This window comes from Cucumis sativus, chromosome 1 (genome assembly GCF_000004075.3).
Source record: "Cucumis sativus cultivar 9930 chromosome 1, Cucumber_9930_V3, whole genome shotgun sequence".
In the NCBI taxonomy this organism is placed as follows: domain Eukaryota; kingdom Viridiplantae; phylum Streptophyta; class Magnoliopsida; order Cucurbitales; family Cucurbitaceae; genus Cucumis; species Cucumis sativus.
In genome coordinates this window covers 14,742,902-14,762,844 of record NC_026655.2, presented here as the reverse complement: position 1 = coordinate 14,762,844, position 19,943 = coordinate 14,742,902, and the positions used below count along the sequence as shown (strand labels likewise).

Below are 19,943 nucleotides of genomic sequence, written 5' to 3'. Positions count from 1 at the left end.
TTTATCTTTTATTATTATTATATTATAATATGTTGGTTCACTTAATTATTTGTTTTTATTTGATTCAGATGTAATATTTTGTACTATGTTATTGGTATTATTTTTTTTATTTTTTATTTTTTTATTTTTTTTATTATTTTATTTTATTTTATATTTTTATGTCATCATGCATTTACACACACTCACAAGCCCTCTACCCGGGCTACAACCTTATAGGACTAGAATTGAGGATGAAGTAGTGTTGACTTTCGAGGGGTTTCGACTCCCGTGCAGGCACATGAAAAATTCTCAGATTAATTCTTCTGTTATTAGTTAAATAACATTAGAATAAATTTGAGGGCCTTTTTTTTTAAAAAAAAGTTTTGATACCAACACTATGTCATTTTTCTATCTAGCTTATTTTATCCAAAGTCTTATTATTATTATTATTATTTTAAAAAAAAGAAAACAAAGTTTCACATTTTTATAAAATTTGACATATTTCCTTTTTATTTATTTATTTATTTTTAAAATGGGGTTTAATCATAGTATATTAAAAAAAAAAAAACGAATTTTTCATTTTGTTTTTTTTCTTTCTTTAAATTTGGTCTTTGATTTCAACCACAAGGAAAGTAATGCTTACAAGTGCCTGAAAACCTTAATTTTTTATTATTATTTTTTTTTTTTACATCTTTTACATTTTTTTAATTTTCGGTTATTAATTATTATTAATTATTAATTTTTAATTATTATTATTTATTCATTATTATTATTATCCTACATTTTTTCTACATTTTTTAATTTTTATTATTAATTTTTTTAATTTTTTTTAAATTTTTTTAATTTTTTTTAATTTTTTAATTTTTTTTTAATTTTTTAATTTTTTTTAATTTTTTAATTTTTTAAAGTTTTTTAATTTTTTAAATTTTATTTATTTATTTATTTATATTTATTTTTTCTTTTTTTTTCTCTTTCTCATGTTTTGTTACTTTGTTATTATTGTGCAAAGTGATTTGACTATATCTTTTTGTTATAATTGTGCAAAAAATAAACAGTTGTTTAAATACCAGAATGTCCAATATGTCAATGCATTCATCTTATGAATCCAAATTTGATGAGCCAAGTGATGTTCTTAAATGGGCTGAAGAGACACAACAAAAATTTGGGGATAGCATAAATGATTCTTCTCAAATATCAGTACTATCCAAGTGTCAGCTCTCTTTTACACAAAATGATTTAGCAAAACTAAAAATGATTTGGGAGGCATTGACACCTCAACGGAGATTCATTTTTTCGAAGAAATATGGACATATAGCAGAGTTGATGTACATACCGGTGAATCATTTCGCTTTAAGAGCCATAATTAATTTTTGGGATCCAGCATATAATTGTTTCACACTTGGGTCATGTGATTTACTGCCAACCATAGAAGAATATCAAGCTATGCTTAGCATGCCTGGAAAGGAAAGGGAAATTGTTTATTTCTTTAACCCTAAGCAAACAACAAAAAGGACTTTGTCAAAATTTTTAGAAACCGTCCATGCCACTGAAATTCAGAAACATATAAAAGTTAAGGGTGGAGAAGAGAATGTGCCATTTGACTATCTATTAATGATGACACAGACGTACATTGATGAAGACAAAGGTCTTGCTCTCTTGGCATTATGCATTTATGGAGCGGTGATTTTTCCTAAAGCAGAAGGTTATGTCGATGGGAAAGTGATCAGATTATTCTTTGAAATAGAACGAGGAGTCGATCCTATTATACCTATATTGGCTGAAACTTTTCGATCCCTTAACTTCTGTAGAAATAAAGGTGCAGGAAAATTGAATTGTTGTGTTCCTTTATTATATATTTGGATACACAGCCATATCAAATTTCCGGCAGAGTTTAGGTGTCCAAAGTTAGAATTCAGTAGCCCATGGAATTTAATGCGAAACACAATTAGTGAGTTTGGTATGGCAGTTTGGAACCCAACATATCCAAAGAAGGAGACTTGGGTGTCTTTCTTTTCAACGTTGAGTTCTGAAGATGTCATATGGAAAGCCCAATGGATGCCTTTGAAAGCAGTAATTTACAGATGTGGAGATTTCCATAGTGTGCCATTGTTGGGACCGTGGGGAGGTGTTAACTATACACCATTGTTAGTTTTGCGTCAAGTTTGGCTCAAACAGTTTATACCACCAACTCATAATTTACAAGACTCTGATTTTGCATACGATCATGAAGATTGTCAAAGGAAAAAACATCGAGCAGTATGTGCATGGAAGTCTGTGAGGAAGATAAAAGACAAAGGACACTATGAAGGGGTTACTAGTGGATATGAGGCGTGGCAGACAAATAGAAGGAAGAATGTAATATATACCTTAAGGGAGGTAGTTGAAAGGGTAGAGGAGCCAAGCTCTGAACAACCAGACCAGTGGGTTGAGAAGATCACTAAATTAGAGGAGAAAAATCGACTGTTAGAGCAAGAGAATGAGAAACTTCAAAAAGAGACGAGCCAATGGATAAATCATGCGACTTTTTTGCAGAAAGAGCTTGAAAAGACCAAGAGTTTCTTAAAAAACCAAGATAAATTAGAAAAGAATCTTGAGGTGTTAGATGAAGAGATGAGGCGAATGAATAAGTCGAATAGAAGTTTGAAAAATGAAAAGACAATATTACAGGCAACAGTAGAATCACAAGATGAATATATTAAAGACTTAGAAAGCATGAAGGAATATTATCTCGAGCTTGTCAATGATTTGAAATCGTCAATTGGTAAACGGGAAGCACAAATAGTAGATTTGGAAGTACACAATTGTTCTCTACGCCAAACTGTCGATAGCCTACATGTGAAGATAGTCGAGCACTATGAAGATTATAAGATTCTGAAAAATTATGCTGATTCCTTACACCATCAACTTACTGCATTTCAAAATTCAAGTGAGAGAATAGTGCAAGAATACAAATTATTGAAGACAGATTACATGCAAATGAAGGTTGATTATGACTTGCAAAGGAGAGATTTTCAAACGTTAGTTGAACGTGTAGATCAAACAATTGGATTTCTCAGAATAGTGTCTAGAAGAGCAAATGGTTTTGCGGAATGGCAGCTGATTTAAGGATTAATTTTTTCTCAATACGACCACATTCAGATGATCTTAATAGATTCTTAAAGATGATATGCAGAGAACTTGGACATTTTGGTCGTTTTTATTAAGCTGTTTATTTTGCTATTATGAACAAAGTTGTTGTTATTACATTTCATTATTATTGTTATTATCATTTTTTTTTTTGCCAAGTTTATATTTTGTGTTGATTTATTGTATTTGAATTTATTATTTATTTATTTAATTATTTTTTTTTTCTTTCCTTTTACTCTTTGGTCTTCAAAGTCTCATAATAATCAAAGAAAAACATAGCTCGTCCTACTCCAATTCTCCATACTTACAATACGCGGTATAAAAGTCGAATCATGGAAGAACAAGATAAAGACATGGATAAAATGAGACAAGATATTAATAATCTTGGGGAACAAGTTTCAAAAATACTGGAATTGCTTTCAGCAGGAAAAGGAAAAGTCGTCGTAGAAACAGCACAATCAAGTAATCCGGTTCAAGACACCGATGATCCCATTTATCCCCCAGGATTTACGCCACGCCACATGAACGCTACACAGTCTCAAACTGCTCAACACTATGTTGCTATGAATCCACTTTTTGATGTTCCACCTCTTGTCCCAGATATAGAACAATTGGAAGCTCAGGTTAAAATTCAAGACATGGGGCAAAATGAAAACACTCCGGCTAAGCAAAAACTAGATGTTTTGGAAGAAAGATTGCGAGCAATTGAAGGGACTGATGTTTATGGAAATATAGATGCAACACAGTTGTGTTTAGTACCGGGTTTGATCATTCCAACAAAGTTTAAAGTTCCAGAATTTGACAAATATGATGGATCATCGTGTCCAAGGAGTCATCTTATAATGTATTGTAGAAAGATGGCAGCACATATTGGTAATGATAAATTGTTGATCCATTGCTTTCAGGACAGTTTGACTGGTCCAGCTACTCGATGGTATATTCAATTAGATAATACACACATTCATGTTTGGAAGGATTTAGCTGATGCATTTCTAAAGCAATACAAACATAATATTGATATGGCTCCAGATCGTTTAGACTTACAACGGATGGAGAAGAAAAGTTCAGAAAGCTTTAAAGAATATGCTCAACGATGGAGAGATATAGCCGCAGAGGTTCAACCACCATTAACAGACAAAGAAATGACATTTATGTTTATGAATACTTTGCGGGCGCCGTTCTATGATCGAATGATTGGTAATGCTACAACCAATTTTTCTGACATTATTGTTATTGGTGAAAGAATTGAATATGGGATAAAACATGGGAGGTTAATAGAGACTTCAGCTGAGTATGGTGGATTAAAGAAAGGAGCAACACCTAAGAAGAAAGAAGGTGAGGTTCATGCAATTGGTTTTCCTAATTTAGGGAACCACAAATCAACTTTTGGCCAAAGAAAACATGACCAAAGTTTTCCTTCATATATAAGCAATGTTACTCATATCCCTTATAACAACTATGTACCAACCCACTCTCCCTCTGGAGCCCCAAAACTTGTTAATTCAAACTTTTCTCGACCGTTTGTACAAGGTCAGGGTAGCAAGACCAACTCAGAAACATTTCGATTTGACCCAATTCCTATGACATATACAGAGCTTTTACCTCAGCTAGTTCATAATCGACAGTTAGCTCCTATCCCAATAAATCCTATACAACCTCCTTATCCAAAATGGTATGATCCAAATGCTCGATGTGATTATCATGCCGGAGGAGTGGGACACTCAACTGAAAATTGTTTAGCTTTGAAAAGGAAGGTGCAATCTTTAATTAATGCTGGATGGTTGAGCTTCAAAAAAGCTGGGAGAAGCCGGATGTCAACAACAATCCACTTCCTAATCATGAAAATTCAAAAGTGAATGCGATAGATTGTTTTGTTGGAAAGTGTAAAAATGAAGTTCATGAGATAAGGATGCCTATGGAAACACTTTTTGAAGGTCTTTTTGAAGCAGGATATGTTAGTTTGGAATATTTAGACCCCAATATAAGATACGAAGGATACGATGAAGGCAAACGTTGTATATTCCATCAAGGAGTTGCAGGCCACCTATCCAACGATGTTGTACATTTAGATCTAAAGTACAACAATTTATGGATTCGAAGATACTCACAGTATACGAAGGACAAGGAAAAGATGAGATGAAAGACAATAAAATATGTACATTAATGGGTGAAGTTGCAAAAAAGGAAAATCCCTTTTTACCAAGGCCTTTGACAGTCTTTTATCAAGAAAATCGTAATAAATCAAGTTCTTGCAATCCTAAACAACTCATTGTCGAAGTACCGAGTCCTTTCAAATTTAAGGATTTGAAAGCGGTGCCATGGCGGTATGATTGCCAAGTCATTACAGGTCCTTCAGTTGATAATATTACAGGAATCAGCGGGATAACTCGAAGTGGAAGATGTTATAAACCAGATAATTTAACAGCTCCTTCAAGTAGTTTAACATTGGGGCAAGGGAGGAAAAGTGAGAAAAGAAATGTGAATGAACATGACAAAGAGCAGGATGTAGAGATGTCTGTCATAGCAAAAGATATAGAATGCAAAAAACCTGTTACAGATGAGGCAGCAAACGAATTCTTGAAAATAGTAAAACAAAGTGAGTATAAGATCATAGAGCAAATGCATAATACTCCAGCTCGAATTTCTTTATTATCTTTGTTTTTAAATTCAGAGCCTCATCGCAAAGTGCTATTAGATATTTTGAATAAGGCACATGTTGGACATGACATTTCAGTGGAAAAGTTCAGCGGAATTATTGGAAGCATTACGTCTTCAAATTCTATAGTCTTCACGGATGATGAAATTCCTCCTGAAGGTTTAGGCCATATAAAAGCACTGCATATTCAAGTGAAGTACAAGGATTATGTTATAGCAAGAGTTTTAGTGGATAACGGTTCAGCTCTTAATATAATGCCTAAATCTACACTATTAAAGCTCCCAGTGGACATGTCATACATCAAATCAAGTACTATGGTAGTGAGAGCTTTTGATGGATCACGAAGAGAAGTAATTGGTGACATTGAATTACCAATCAAAATTGGCCCATGTACTTTCAATATAGTCTTTCAAGTAATGGAGATAACACCTACTTACAGCTTTTTGTTAGGTCGTCCTTGGATTCACTCTGCAGGAGTGGTGCCATCTACATTGCATCAAAAATTGAAATTTATTGTTGGGAGTAAGATGATTTGTTTAATGGGAGAGGAAGATTTTCTGATAACAAAACCGATATCAACCCCATATGTGGAGGCAACAGAAGAAGCTTTAGAGTGTTCTTTTCGCTCTTTTGAAATTGCTCATGCAACTATGATGGAAGCAACTGCAGGTGAAGTAATAAAGTTACACATGCCTAAAGTTACGACAAAAAGGATGATGAGAGTTGGAGGATATGGTTTGAATCAAAGCTTGGAAACACTTCTAAATACACCAAGCAATGAAGGGAGATTTGGTTTGGGTTATATGCCAAACGTATATGATAAAATTAGGCTTCAAAAAGAAAAGAAGAAAAGGTGTTTGGAAAAGCAAGGGATGATGGTGTTTGATCCAAGTCTAAAATTTATACCAGCATTATATGATACTTTCAAGAGTGCTGGTATAAGTTACTCATCACGTGACTCTGATTCAAAACATTGTTTGTTAACAAAGATGGAGAGTTTATCAATTGCAGCAGTGGCACAAGAAGCATCATTTGAAGATGAAACAGTTTATGCATGTCCACCTAATTTTGAGCTTAACAATTGGGATGTTGTAGACCTACCTACATTTTCTGGAGATTTTCAAGAGTAATGATTAAACTTTTATTTGTTTTAATTTTCTAGTTGGTTCTACTTAAGGCCACAGTATTTTGTTTGCTTTACAAAATGGAATGTACTTTTTTTTTTCCTCTTTCTTGTTATTTAATGAAATTTTCGCATTTTCCTTTCATTCTTTCTAATTTCTTCTTCTCTCTGCTTTCTTTCTTGCATCTTTCAAATTAAACACAAAAGTCCAAACTTTTTCATAGACAACATTCATAAGAACGAAGATGTTAGTAATTCCAGTTCTACCCTTGATACCTTAATATACACTATGGAATCTGACAAAGAGAGTGACGATGAAAATGCTGGGAGAATATCCTCAGAACTGTTAAGATTAGTAGAAGAAGAAGATAAGGTCTTAGGTCCTCACCAAGAGCTAGTTGAAGTAATCAATTTGGGTTCTCAGGAGGAATCAAAAGAGGTAAAAATTGGCACATCAATGGCCAGTGAAACTCGAAAAAAAATAATCAATTTGTTACGTGAGTACTCAGATATTTTTGCTTGGAGTTATCAGGATATGCCGGGGTTAAATACGGATATTGTAGTACATCGTGTTCCTTTGAAGCCAGAATGCAATCCAGTAAGACAAAAGCTACGTAAAATGAAGCCTGATATATTGATTAAAATAAAAGAGGAAGTACAAAAACAAATTGAAGTAGGATTCCTCATAGTCTCCAAATATCCTGAATGGGTGGCAAACATTGTTCCAGTACCTAAAAAAGACGGAAAAGTGAGAATGTGTGTGGACTATAGAGATTTAAATCGAGCTAGTCCAAAAGATAACTTCCCTTTACCTCACATCGACATGTTGGTGGATAACACTGCAGGATATTCAACTTTCTCCTTCATGGATGATTTCTCAGGATATAATCAAATCAAAATGGCTGAAGAAGATAGAGAAAAAACAACATTCATTACCCTTTGGGGAACATTTTGCTACAAAGTAATGCCTTTTGGTTTGAAAAATGCCGGGGCAACATATCAGCGAGCAATTGTTACACTTTTTCATGATATGATGCATAAGGAAATAGAGGTGTATGTTGATGATATGATTGCAAAATCCAAAGCAAATGAAGATCATACAACTATACTTCAAAAATTATTCGATCGGTTGAGAAAGTATCAATTGAAATTAAATCCATCCAAATGTACATTTGGGGCAACCTCGGGAAAACTGTTGGGATTCATTGTCAGTGAAGAAGGGATCAAAGTAGACCCAGATAAAGTGAAGGCTATCATGGACATGCCATCCCCTGAAACGGAAAAAGAAGTTCGAGCCTTTCTTGGAAGACTGAATTACATATCCAGATTTATCTCACATTTGACCCCAACTTGCGAACCAATCTTTAAGCTTTTACGTAAAAATAATCCAGGAAAATGGAATGAGGATTGTGAAGAAGCTTTCAACAAAATTAAGCAATATCTACAAAGCCCACCTGTATTGATACCTCCAGCTCCAGGACGGACCGTTAATCCTATACTTGACGGTTTTAGAAGGTTCTATGGGTGGTGTTCTAGGACAACATGACTTATCAGGGAAGAAAGAGCATGCTATTTATTATTTAAGCAAAAAATTCACCGATTATGAGTCGAAATACTCAATGTTAGAGCGAACTTGTTGTGCTTTGGTATGGACCGCTCACCGTTTGAGGCAATATATGTTATATCATACGACATGGCTTATTTCAAAAATGGATCCAATAAAATACATTTTTGAGAAACCGTCATTATCGGGTAGAATTGCAAAGTGGCAAGTTTTGTTGTCAGAGTATGATATTGTTTATGTTACTAAAAAAGCAATAAAGGGAAGTGCGCTTGCTGATCATTTAGCTGCCCAACCAGTAGCAGATTACGAGCCAATGAGCGTTGATTTTCCTGATGAAAACATATTTTTAGTTGAAAATGATGCTACGGATCATGAGACTTGGATTATGCTTTTTGATGGTGCCTCAAATGAGTTGGGACATGGGATTGGAGTTGTACTAATTTCCCCAAAAGGAAAGGTATTTCCCCTAACAGCTAAGTTATGTTTTGAATGCACTCACAATATCGCTGAATATGAAGCTTGTATTATGGGACTTCAAGCAGCAATCGACATGAGTGTTAAAAAGTTGAAAGTTTTGGGTGACTCAATGCTAGTAATACATCAAGTCAAGGAAGAATGGGAAACAAGAGATGCTAAATTGGTGCCTTATAGCCAATACATTGCAAAATTATCTCAAAATTTTGAGAAAATTTCATTTGACCATGTTCATAGGGAAGACAATCGAATGGCAGATGCATTAGCCACCCTGGCAGTCATGTTTAATCTTAATCTTGAGTATGAGCTTTATCCAATCCAAATTACGAAAAGAGATGCGCCGGCATATTGCATGAATATTGAAAATGACAACAAGCCATGGTATTTTGATATCAAGCAATACATAAAGTGTAGAGAATATCCATATGGAGCTTCAAAGAATGACAAGCGCACAATAAAAAGGTTGGCCATGAACTTTTTCTTAAGTGGTGAAGTTCTTTATAAAAGAAACCATGATATGGTACTCCTTCGGTGTGTTGATGTGGAAGAAGCAAAACAAATTATGATAGAAATTCATGAAGGAATATGTGGAACACATGCTAACGGACATACTATGGCCAGACAAATACTTAGATCTGGTTATTATTGGACAACGATGGAATCAGACTGCATAAAATATGCAAGAGAATGTAAAAAGTGTCAAATTTATATGGATAGGATTCATGCAGCAGCATCTCCATTGCATGTCTTGTCAGCACCATGGCCATTTTCTTTGTGGGGAATTGATGTTATTGGACCCATTGATCCTAAAGCCTCAAATGGTCATCGTTTTATTCTTGTAGCCATTGATTACTTCACTAAATGGATAGAGGCGGCATCTTACTGCAATGTTACAAGAGGAGTGGTGCTCAAGTTTATCAAAAAAGAGTTGATCTGTCGTTATGGTCTACCAGAGGGTATTATTACAGATAATGCCAAGAACCTTAATAACAAAATGATGGACGAACTTTGTGAGAAATTCAAGATCAATCACAGAAATTCGACTCCATATCGCCCCAAGATGAATGGGGCAGTTGAGGCAGCCAACAAAAATATTAAAAGAATCATTGAGAAGATGACAACAACATACAAAGATTGGCATGAAATACTACCGTTTGCATTGCATGGATATCGCACATCAGTTCGTACTTCAACAGGGGCAACACCATTTTCTTTGGTTTATGGTATGGAAGCTGTCCTACCTTTAGAAGTTGAGATACCTTCATTGAGAGTTCTCATGGAAGCTAAGTTAGATGAAGCTGAATGGATAAGAGGTCGTTATGAGCAGTTGAATTTCATTGAAGAAAAACGTTTGACAGCATTAAGTCATGGACAACTTTACCAAAAAAGACTAATGCGAGCATACAATAAAAAGGTACACCCTCGAAGTTTTCGAGAAGGAGATTTAGTGTTAAAAAGGATACTTCCATTTCTAAAGGACCATCGAGGAAAATGGACTCCTAATTATGAAGGTCCGTTCGTGGTAAAAAAGGCATTTTCAGGAGGAGCTTTACTTTTAACCAATATGGATGGTGTTGAGTTAAAAAATCCGGTGAATTCAGATTATGTTCGAAGATACTATGCGTGAGCCCTTTTCATAGAAAACTTCGTAGTGTTGAAAGAAGTCGGGGGTATTTCTAAGAAACTTACATTTAGTTCCTAGAATGTTATTTCCATTTGTATAAACTTCCCCTTATCTCCTCTCTTTGTACTCCTATTCCAAGAATCGTTGTTATCTTTTCATTTCTTATCATATATATCAAACACTTCTTTATTTGTCAATCCTTTCTTTCATCCTTTTTAAATGCCATCAAAGTAGAGTAAACATCCATTATTCATTAGCCCATTTGTTCTATCTATTTGTTAATTAATAAAGATTCAGTACGACTTATTGTATTTGCAAACCAAGTAAAAGCCATGATTTTCTCTTGTTAAGACTTAAGGAAATGTAGGCGTTTACAAGTCCAGACACATTTCTCTATGATTGTGAGTTGTTGTAATTGGAAGTCTACATCCTAAAGGATTCATGTTTTGTGAAGTCCAAAACTAAAACAATATTATGTTTTTACAACATAGTACAATCTATCGCAGTTGGATTCATTTGTTTTGATACGAAGAGAGGCGAGTTCGACAGCTTAAAAAATTCTCGTGATATATGTCTTATTCTATCCTATGACGACAATGCTCATAAATTGTTGATGGTATTGGTAAAATGGAGTAGTGAGCTATTTATTCCTTTGAAAAGCACAATATTTAAATTAAATTTCAAATAAGTTTTAAAAGAAGGATGAGTCCACTTTATCAAATTTAGGCTTATAGCTAAGATTGATGTTTTTTTTTTTACAAATTTGGTTAAATCGAGCCCAGATATGAAGCTGAGGCCGAAGCCTGTCTATCAGGTCCTTTCTCATTTATCAAACCTAGTCCTAGAGCTAAGGTTGATGTTTTTTTTTTTTTTTATTAAAAAAAATTGGTTAAATCGAGCCCAGATATGAAGCTGAGGCCGAAGCCTGTCTATCAGGTCCTTTCTCATTTATCAAACCTAGTCTTAGAGCTAAGGTTGATGTTTTTTTTTTTATTTTATTAAAAAAAATTGGTTAAATCGAGCCCAGATATGAAGCTGAGGCCGAAGCCTGTCTATCAGGTCCTTTCTCATTTATCAAACCTAGTCCTAGAGCTAAGGTTGATGTTTTTTTTTTTTTAAAAAAAATGGTTAAATCGAGCCCAGATATGAAGCTGAGGCCGAAGCCTGTCTATCAGGTCCTTTCTCATTTATCAAACCTAGTCCTAGAGCTAAGGTTGATGTTTTTTTTTTTTTTTTTTTTTTTTTTTTTTTTTATATAAAAAAAAAATTGGTTAAATCGAGCCCAAATATGAAGCTGAGGCCGAAGCCTGTCTATCAGGTCCTTTCTCATTTATCAAACCTAGTCCTAGAGCTAAGGTTGATGTTGTTTTTTTTTTAAAAAAATTTGGTTAAATCGAGTCCAGATATGAAGCTGAGGCCGAAGCCTATCTATCAGGTCCTTCCACTTTATCAAACCTAGTCCTAGAGCTAAGGTTGATGTTTTTTTTTTTTTTTTTTTTTTTTTTCTTTTTTCTTTTTTCTCTCTCTAAAATAAAAAAGATCGGCCAAATACTTTATCTATTTCCTTTGTCCACCTTTAAATATTTACAGGATGGACAACGGGGGGCAAACTGTAGATACCGTATTTTGTCCTATATTTATTTATTATAAAAGAAAAAAGAAAAAGAAAAAGAAATTAAATTTGAATTTGAATTTGAATTTGAATTTATATTTTAAAAAAACAATAATAATAATAATAAATACATTTAAAAATAAATAATAAAAATAAAAATAAAAGGTTTGATTTCCTTCCTATTTTTTCTCAACCATCACTTTTTCTTCGTCATCACTCTCCCACTTTCTCCCACTCTATCACTTTCTCCCACTCTCCCACTTTCTTCCTATTTCTCTGTAGTCTGCACTCCATCTCGTGATCTAAAAAAAACAATGGAGCTTGCCCTATAAAAAGGAAAGAGGAAAAAAGAAAGGGGGAGGATCTTTTTTTTATTACTGGAGGATTTAGAAAGAGGTGAAGAGTGAAAGAAGATCAAAAGAATAACCTTTGGCATTTAAGGGCAGACTTGTTGGTAAGTTTTTTTTCTTTTTCCTCTTTTTATTCTTATTCTGGTTTAATGATTTTTTTTTTCTTGTTTGATATACTGCTTTTAATTATGAACTATCGTGTTCATCATTTTACCATCATTTGACATGTTAATTTTATTATTTGTATCTTTTTTTAATACTGAGCATTCTACCTTCCATTCTATATTAAATTTTTTTATTTTTTATTTTTAAATATTGAGCATTCTGTTATGTGTTAATTTCTTTTTAATTGTTGGGTATCCATTCTGTGTATCCATTCTGTGTTAATTTTTAAATATTGAACATTCTGTTATGTGTTAATTTCTTTTTAATTGTTGGGTATCCATTTTGTGTATCCATTCTGTGTTAATTTTTAAATATTGAGCATTCTGTTATGTGTTAATTTCTTTTTAATTGTTGGGTATCCATTCTGTGTATCCATTCTGTGTTAATTTTTAAATATTGAGCATTCTGTTATGTGTTAATTTTCTTTTATTATTGGGCATCCATTCTGTGTTAATTTTCTTTTATTACTGGGCATCCATTATGTGTTAATTTCTTTTTAATTAATTAGCATCATATATTTGTATTTGGATACTCATTCTTCATTGACACCCATTTTACAGTTAATTACTTATATCCATATGGCATGCCTTAATAATTATGCATAATTAATCAATTATGCATAATTAATCAATTAGCCTTTTGTATTTGGCAATACTCATTCTTCATTGGCATCCATTTTACCGTTTTTGTTAATTACTTTATCCATGTATCCATATGGCATACTCCGTTAATAATTACTGTTATCCATATATTATCCATGTTAATAATTATGCATGATATAATTAATATTTGGCAACAACCATTTTTCATTTGGCCTATTAATTAATTAGCAACTTGTATGTGACATTTTCACTCCCTCATTCTAATTATTTGCATGATGTATTAATTAATCAGTATGCATATGTGGCTATAATTATTTGATATTTATTTTGGTGTGATTATTTATTCGGAATATTATTTATTTGCATATTGGGCCAAACCTACTTTAGCATTCAACTGTTAATTATTATTTGATATCCATTTGGCCTCGTTTAATTATGCATTAATAAATTATTTTGCATCCTGCATTAATCAATTATTTTGCATCATTTTGAATTAATTAATTATGTTGCATGTGTTGTATTAATTAATTATCTTGCATCCTACATTAATATCTTTTACATTTTGCATATATTATCAATGTATTTATTTTATCTCAGCATATTACACCTAAGTATTTTTCAAATTTCATAATGTTTTGTCATTATTATTTTTTTTATAATAATGTAAATTGGAGAAAAAGTATTATTTTTTATGGATTTTATAATTTAAAATCCATAAATACATGAAATTTTTCTGTTTGAAATTTAATTAATAGATTATTTTTTTTAAATTAACACATTTCATATTTTAAATGAGACTGAGTAATATTTTCTATGAATTTATTAATTCTAGATATATGAAATTTTTCATTAAACACCTATGATAGAGATTAAAATATCAAGTGTTGGTATCTTAATATTCTTAAGGTGAATAAAAATATTTTAAAACAAAAATAAACTTAATTTTTCTAATGGCTCCTATGCCACTCATAATCATCAATTCATGCTTAGGTTTTACTTTCTTCGATATGAATTGATAAACATGGGACATTTAAACAAAACCTAAATAAAAATTTTATTTTGTGAACCTCTATAATTTAATTTAAAAGATAAAATTGGGTAACCATTTTTTTGGGTGTTGTAGGGTGCTAACACCTTCCCTACACATAACTGATTCCCGAACTTAAATCTCTGAATGTACGCAGACCATTTTTTTTTCTTTCTTTTTTTTTGGGTGACCAATCACACCTTAATATGATTGGTGGCGACTCCAAAATTTTTTATTAAAATAAAAGAAAACGGGGAGGTCGGCCGCTCCGCGTAGCGATCACGTCGCGACAGCTTGGCGACTCCACTGGGGATTTTGGAGAGTCGAGCCATATATTTTATCTTTTATTATTATTATATTATAATATGTTGGTTCACTTAATTATTTGTTTTTATTTGATTCAGATGTAATATTTTGTACTATGTTATTGGTATTATTTTTTTATTTTTTTTTTTTTTATTTTTTTATTATTTTATTTTATTTTATATTTTTATGTCATCATGCATTTACACACACTCACAAGCCCTCTACCCGGGCTACAACCTTATAGGACTAGAATTGAGGATGAAGTAGTGTTGACTTTCGAGGGGTTTCGACTCCCGTGCAGGCACATGAAAAATTCTCAGATTAATTCTTCTGTTATTAGTTAAATAACATTAGAATAAATTTGAGGGCCTTTTTTTTTAAAAAAAAGTTTTGATACCAACACTATGTCATTTTTCTATCTAGCTTATTTTATCCAAAGTCTTATTATTATTATTATTATTTAAAAAAAAGAAAACAAAGTTTCACATTTTTATAAAATTTGACATATTTCCTTTTTATTTATTTATTTATTTTTAAAATGGGGTTTAATCATAGTATATTAAAAAAAAAAAACGAATTTTTCATTTTGTTTTTTTTCTTTCTTTAAATTTGGTCTTTGATTTCAACCACAAGGAAAGTAATGCTTACAAGTGCCTGAAAACCTTATTTTATTATTATTATTTTTTTTTTACATCTTTTACATTTTTTTAATTTTCGGTTATTAATTATTATTAATTATTAATTATTAATTATTATTATTTATTCATTATTATTATTATCCTACATTTTTTCTACATTTTTAATTTTATATTATTAATTTTTTTAAATTTTTTTAATTTTTTTAATTTTTTTAAATTTTTAATTTTTTTTAAATTTTTTAATTTTTTTTAATTTTTTAATTTTTTAAATTTTTTAATTTTTAAATTTTTATTTATTTATTTATATTTATTTTTTCTTTTTTTTCTCTTTCTCATGTTTTGTTACTTTGTTATTATTGTGCAAAGTGATTTGACTATATCTTTTTGTTATAATTGTGCAAAAAATAAACAGTTGTTTAAATACCAGAATGTCCAATATGTCAATGCATTCATCTTATGAATCCAAATTTGATGAGCCAAGTGATGTTCTTAAATGGGCTGAAGAGACACAACAAAAATTTGGGGATAGCATAAATGATTCTTCTCAAATATCAGTACTATCCAAGTGTCAGCTCTCTTTTACACAAAATGATTTAGCAAAACTAAAAATGATTTGGGAGGCATTGACACCTCAACGGAGATTCATTTTTTCGAAGAAATATGGACATATAGCAGAGTTGATGTACATACCGGTGAATCATTTTGCTTTAAGAGCCATAATTAATTTTTGGGATCCAGCATATAATTGTTTCACACTTGGGTCATGTGATTTACTGCCAACCATAGAAGAATATCAAGCTATGCTTAGCATGCCTGGAAAGGAAAGGGAAATTGTTTATTTCTTTAACCCTAAGCAAACAACAAAAAGGACTTTGTCAAAATTTTTAGAAACCGTCCATGCCACTGAAATTCAGAAACATATAAAAGTTAAGGGTGGAGAAGAGAATGTGCCATTTGACTATCTATTAATGATGACACAGACGTACATTGATGAAGACAAAGGTCTTGCTCTCTTGGCATTATGCATTTATGGAGCGGTGATTTTTCCTAAAGCAGAAGGTTATGTCGATGGGAAAGTGATCAGATTATTCTTTGAAATAGAACGAGGAGTCGATCCTATTATACCTATATTGGCTGAAACTTTTCGATCCCTTAACTTCTGTAGAAATAAAGGTGCAGGAAAATTGAATTGTTGTGTTCCTTTATTATATATTTGGATACACAGCCATATCAAATTTCCGGCAGAGTTTAGGTGTCCAAAGTTAGAATTCAGTAGCCCATGGAATTTAATGCGAAACACAATTAGTGAGTTTGGTATGGCAGTTTGGAACCCAACATATCCAAAGAAGGAGACTTGGGTGTCTTTCTTTTCAACGTTGAGTTCTGAAGATGTCATATGGAAAGCCCAATGGATGCCTTTGAAAGCATAATTTACAGATGTGGAGATTTCCATAGTGTGCCATTGTTGGGACCGTGGGGAGGTGTTAACTATACACCATTGTTAGTTTTGCGTCAAGTTTGGCTCAAACAGTTTATACCACCAACTCATAATTTACAAGACTCTGATTTTGCATACGATCATGAAGATTGTCAAAGGAAAAAACATCGAGCAGTATGTGCATGGAAGTCTGTGAGGAAGATAAAAGACAAAGGACACTATGAAGGGGTTACTAGTGGATATGAGGCGTGGCAGACAAATAGAAGGAAGAATGTAATATATACCTTAAGGGAGGTAGTTGAAAGGGTAGAGGAGCCAAGCTCTGAACAACCAACCAGTGGGTTGAGAAGATCACTAAATTAGAGGAGAAAAATCGACTGTTAGAGCAAGAGAATGAGAAACTTCAAAAAGAGACGAGCCAATGGAAATCATGCGACTTTTTTGCAGAAAGAGCTTGAAAAGACCAAGAGTTTCTTAAAAAACCAAGATAAATTAGAAAAGAATCTTGAGGTGTTAGATGAAGAGATGAGGCGAATGAATAAGTCGAATAGAAGTTTGAAAAATGAAAAGACAATATTACAGGCAACAGTAGAATCACAAGATGAATATATTAAAGACTTAGAAAGCATGAAGGAATATTATCTCGAGCTTGTCAATGATTTGAAATCGTCAATTGGTAAACGGGAAGCACAAATAGTAGATTTGGAAGTACACAATTGTTCTCTACGCCAAACTGTCGATAGCCTACATGTGAAGATGGTCGAGCACTCTGAAGATTATAAGATACTGAAAAATTATGCTGATTCCTTACACCATCAACTTACTGCATTTCAAAATTCAAGTGAGAGAATAGTGCAAGAATACAAATTATTGAAGACAGATTACATGCAAATGAAGGTTGATTATGACTTGCAAAGGAGAGATTTTCAAACGTTAGTTGAACGTGTAGATCAAACAATTGGATTTCTCAGAATAGTGTCTAGAAGAGCAAATGGTTTTGCGGAATGGCAGCTGATTTAAGGATTAATTTTTTCTCAATACGACCACATTCAGATGATCTTAATAGATTCTTAAAGATGATATGCAGAGAACTTGGACATTTTGGTCGTTTTTATTAAGCTGTTTATTTTGCTATTATGAACAAAGTTGTTGTTATTGCATTTCATTATTATTATTTATTATTATTTTTTTTTTTTTTTTTTACAAGTTTATATTTTGTGTTGATTTATTGTATTTGAATTTATTATTTAATTTAAATTTTTTTTTTTCCTTTTACTCTTTGGTCTTCAAAGTTCTCATAATAATCAAAGAAAAACATAGCTCGTCCTACTCCAATTCTCCATACTTACAATACACGGTATAGAAGTCGAATCATGGAAGAACAAGATAAAGACATGGATAAAATGAGACAAGATATTAATAATCTTGGGGAACAAGTTTCAAAAATACTGGAATTGCTTTCAGCAGGAAAAGGAAAAGTCGTCGTAGAAACAGCACAATCAAGTAATCCGGTTCAAGACACCGATGATCCCATTTATCCCCCAGGATTTACGCCACGCCACATGAACGCTACACTCAAACCGCTCAACATTATGTTGCTATGAATCCACTTTTTGTTCCACCTCCTGTCCCAGATAAGAACAATTGGAAGCTCAGGCTAAATTCAAGACATGGGGCAAAATGAAAACACTCCGGCTAAGCAAAAACTGATGTTTTGGAAGAAAGATTGCGAGCAATTGAAGGACTGATGTTTATGGAAATATAGATGCAACACAGTTGTGTTTAGTACCGGGTTTGATCATTCCAACAAAGTTTAAAGTTCCCGAATTGACAAATATGATGGATCATCGTGTCCAAGGAGTCATCTTATAATGTATTGTAGAAAGATGGCAGCGCATATTGGTAATGACAAATTGTTGATCCATTGCTTTCAGGACAGTTTGACTGGTCCAGCTACTCGATGGTATATTCAATTAGATAATGCACACATTCATGTTTGGAAGGATTTAGCTGATGCATTTCTAAAGCAATACAACATAATATTGATATGGCTCCAGATCGTTTAGACTTACAACGGATGGAGAAGAAAAGTTCAGAAAGCTTTAAAGAATATGCTCAACGATGGAGAGATATAGCCGCAGAGGTTCAACCACCATTAACAGACAAAGAAATGACATTTATGTTTATGAATACTTTGCGGGCGCCGTTCTATGATCGAATGATTGGTAATGCTACAACCAATTTTTCTGACATTATTGTTATTGGTGAAAGAATTGAATATGGGATAAAACATGGGAGGTTAATAGAGACTTCAGCTGAGTATGGTGGATTAAAGAAAGGAGCAACACCTAAGAAGAAAGAAGGTGAGGTTCATGCAATTGGTTTTCCTAATTTAGGGAACCACAAATCAACTTTTGCCAAAGAAAACATGACCAAAGTTTTCCTTCATATATAAGCAATATTACTCATATCCCTTATAACAACTATGTACCAACCCACTCTCTCTGGAGCCCCAAAACTTGTTAATTCAAACTTTTCTCGACCGTTTGTACAAGGTCAGGGTAGCAAGACCAACTCAGAAACATTTCGATTTGACCCAATTCCTATGACATATACAGAGCTTTTACCTCAGCTAGTTCATAATCGACAGTTAGCTCCTATCCCAATAAATCCTATACAACCTCCTTATCCAAAATGGTATGATCCAAATGCTCGATGTGATTATCATGCCGAGGAGCAGGACACTCAACTGAAAATTGTTTAGCTTTGAAAAGGAAGGTGCAATCTTTAATTAATGCTGGATGGTTGAGCTTCAAAAAAGCTGGTGAGAAGGATTCAACAACAATCCACTTCCTAATCATGAAAATTCAAAAGTGAATGCGATAGATTGTTTTGTTGGAAAGTGTAAAAATGAAGTTCATGAGATAAGGATGCCTATGGAAACACTTTTGAAGGTCTTTTTGAAGCAGGATATGTTAGTTTGGAATATTTAGACCCCAATATAAGATACGAAGGATACGATGAAGGCAAACGTTGTATATTCCATCAAGGAGTTGCAGGCCACCTATCCAACGATGTTGTACATTTAGATCTAAAGTACAACAATTTATGGATTCGAAGATACTCACAGTATACGAAGGACAAGGAAAAGATGAGATGAAAGACAATAAAATATGTACATTAATGGGTGAAGTTGCAAAAAAGGAAAATCCTTTTTACCAAGGCCTTTGACAGTCTTTTATCAAGAAAATCGTAATAA

The 19,943-nt window shown here is 32.7% G+C and overlaps 1 protein-coding gene across 1 annotated transcript; it reads left to right on the top strand.

Moving 5' to 3' along the window:
• The first annotated feature begins 3,437 nt into the window (after window positions 1–3,437).
• Window positions 3,438–10,549, top strand: LOC116404130. Its single transcript, XM_031886380.1, is given in 5 exon segments — window positions 3,438–4,777; window positions 4,903–5,059; window positions 5,206–6,887; window positions 7,092–8,367; window positions 8,369–10,549. Coding segments are annotated over 5 exon segments (6,636 nt in total).
• Window positions 10,550–19,943: the final 9,394 nt, after the last annotated feature.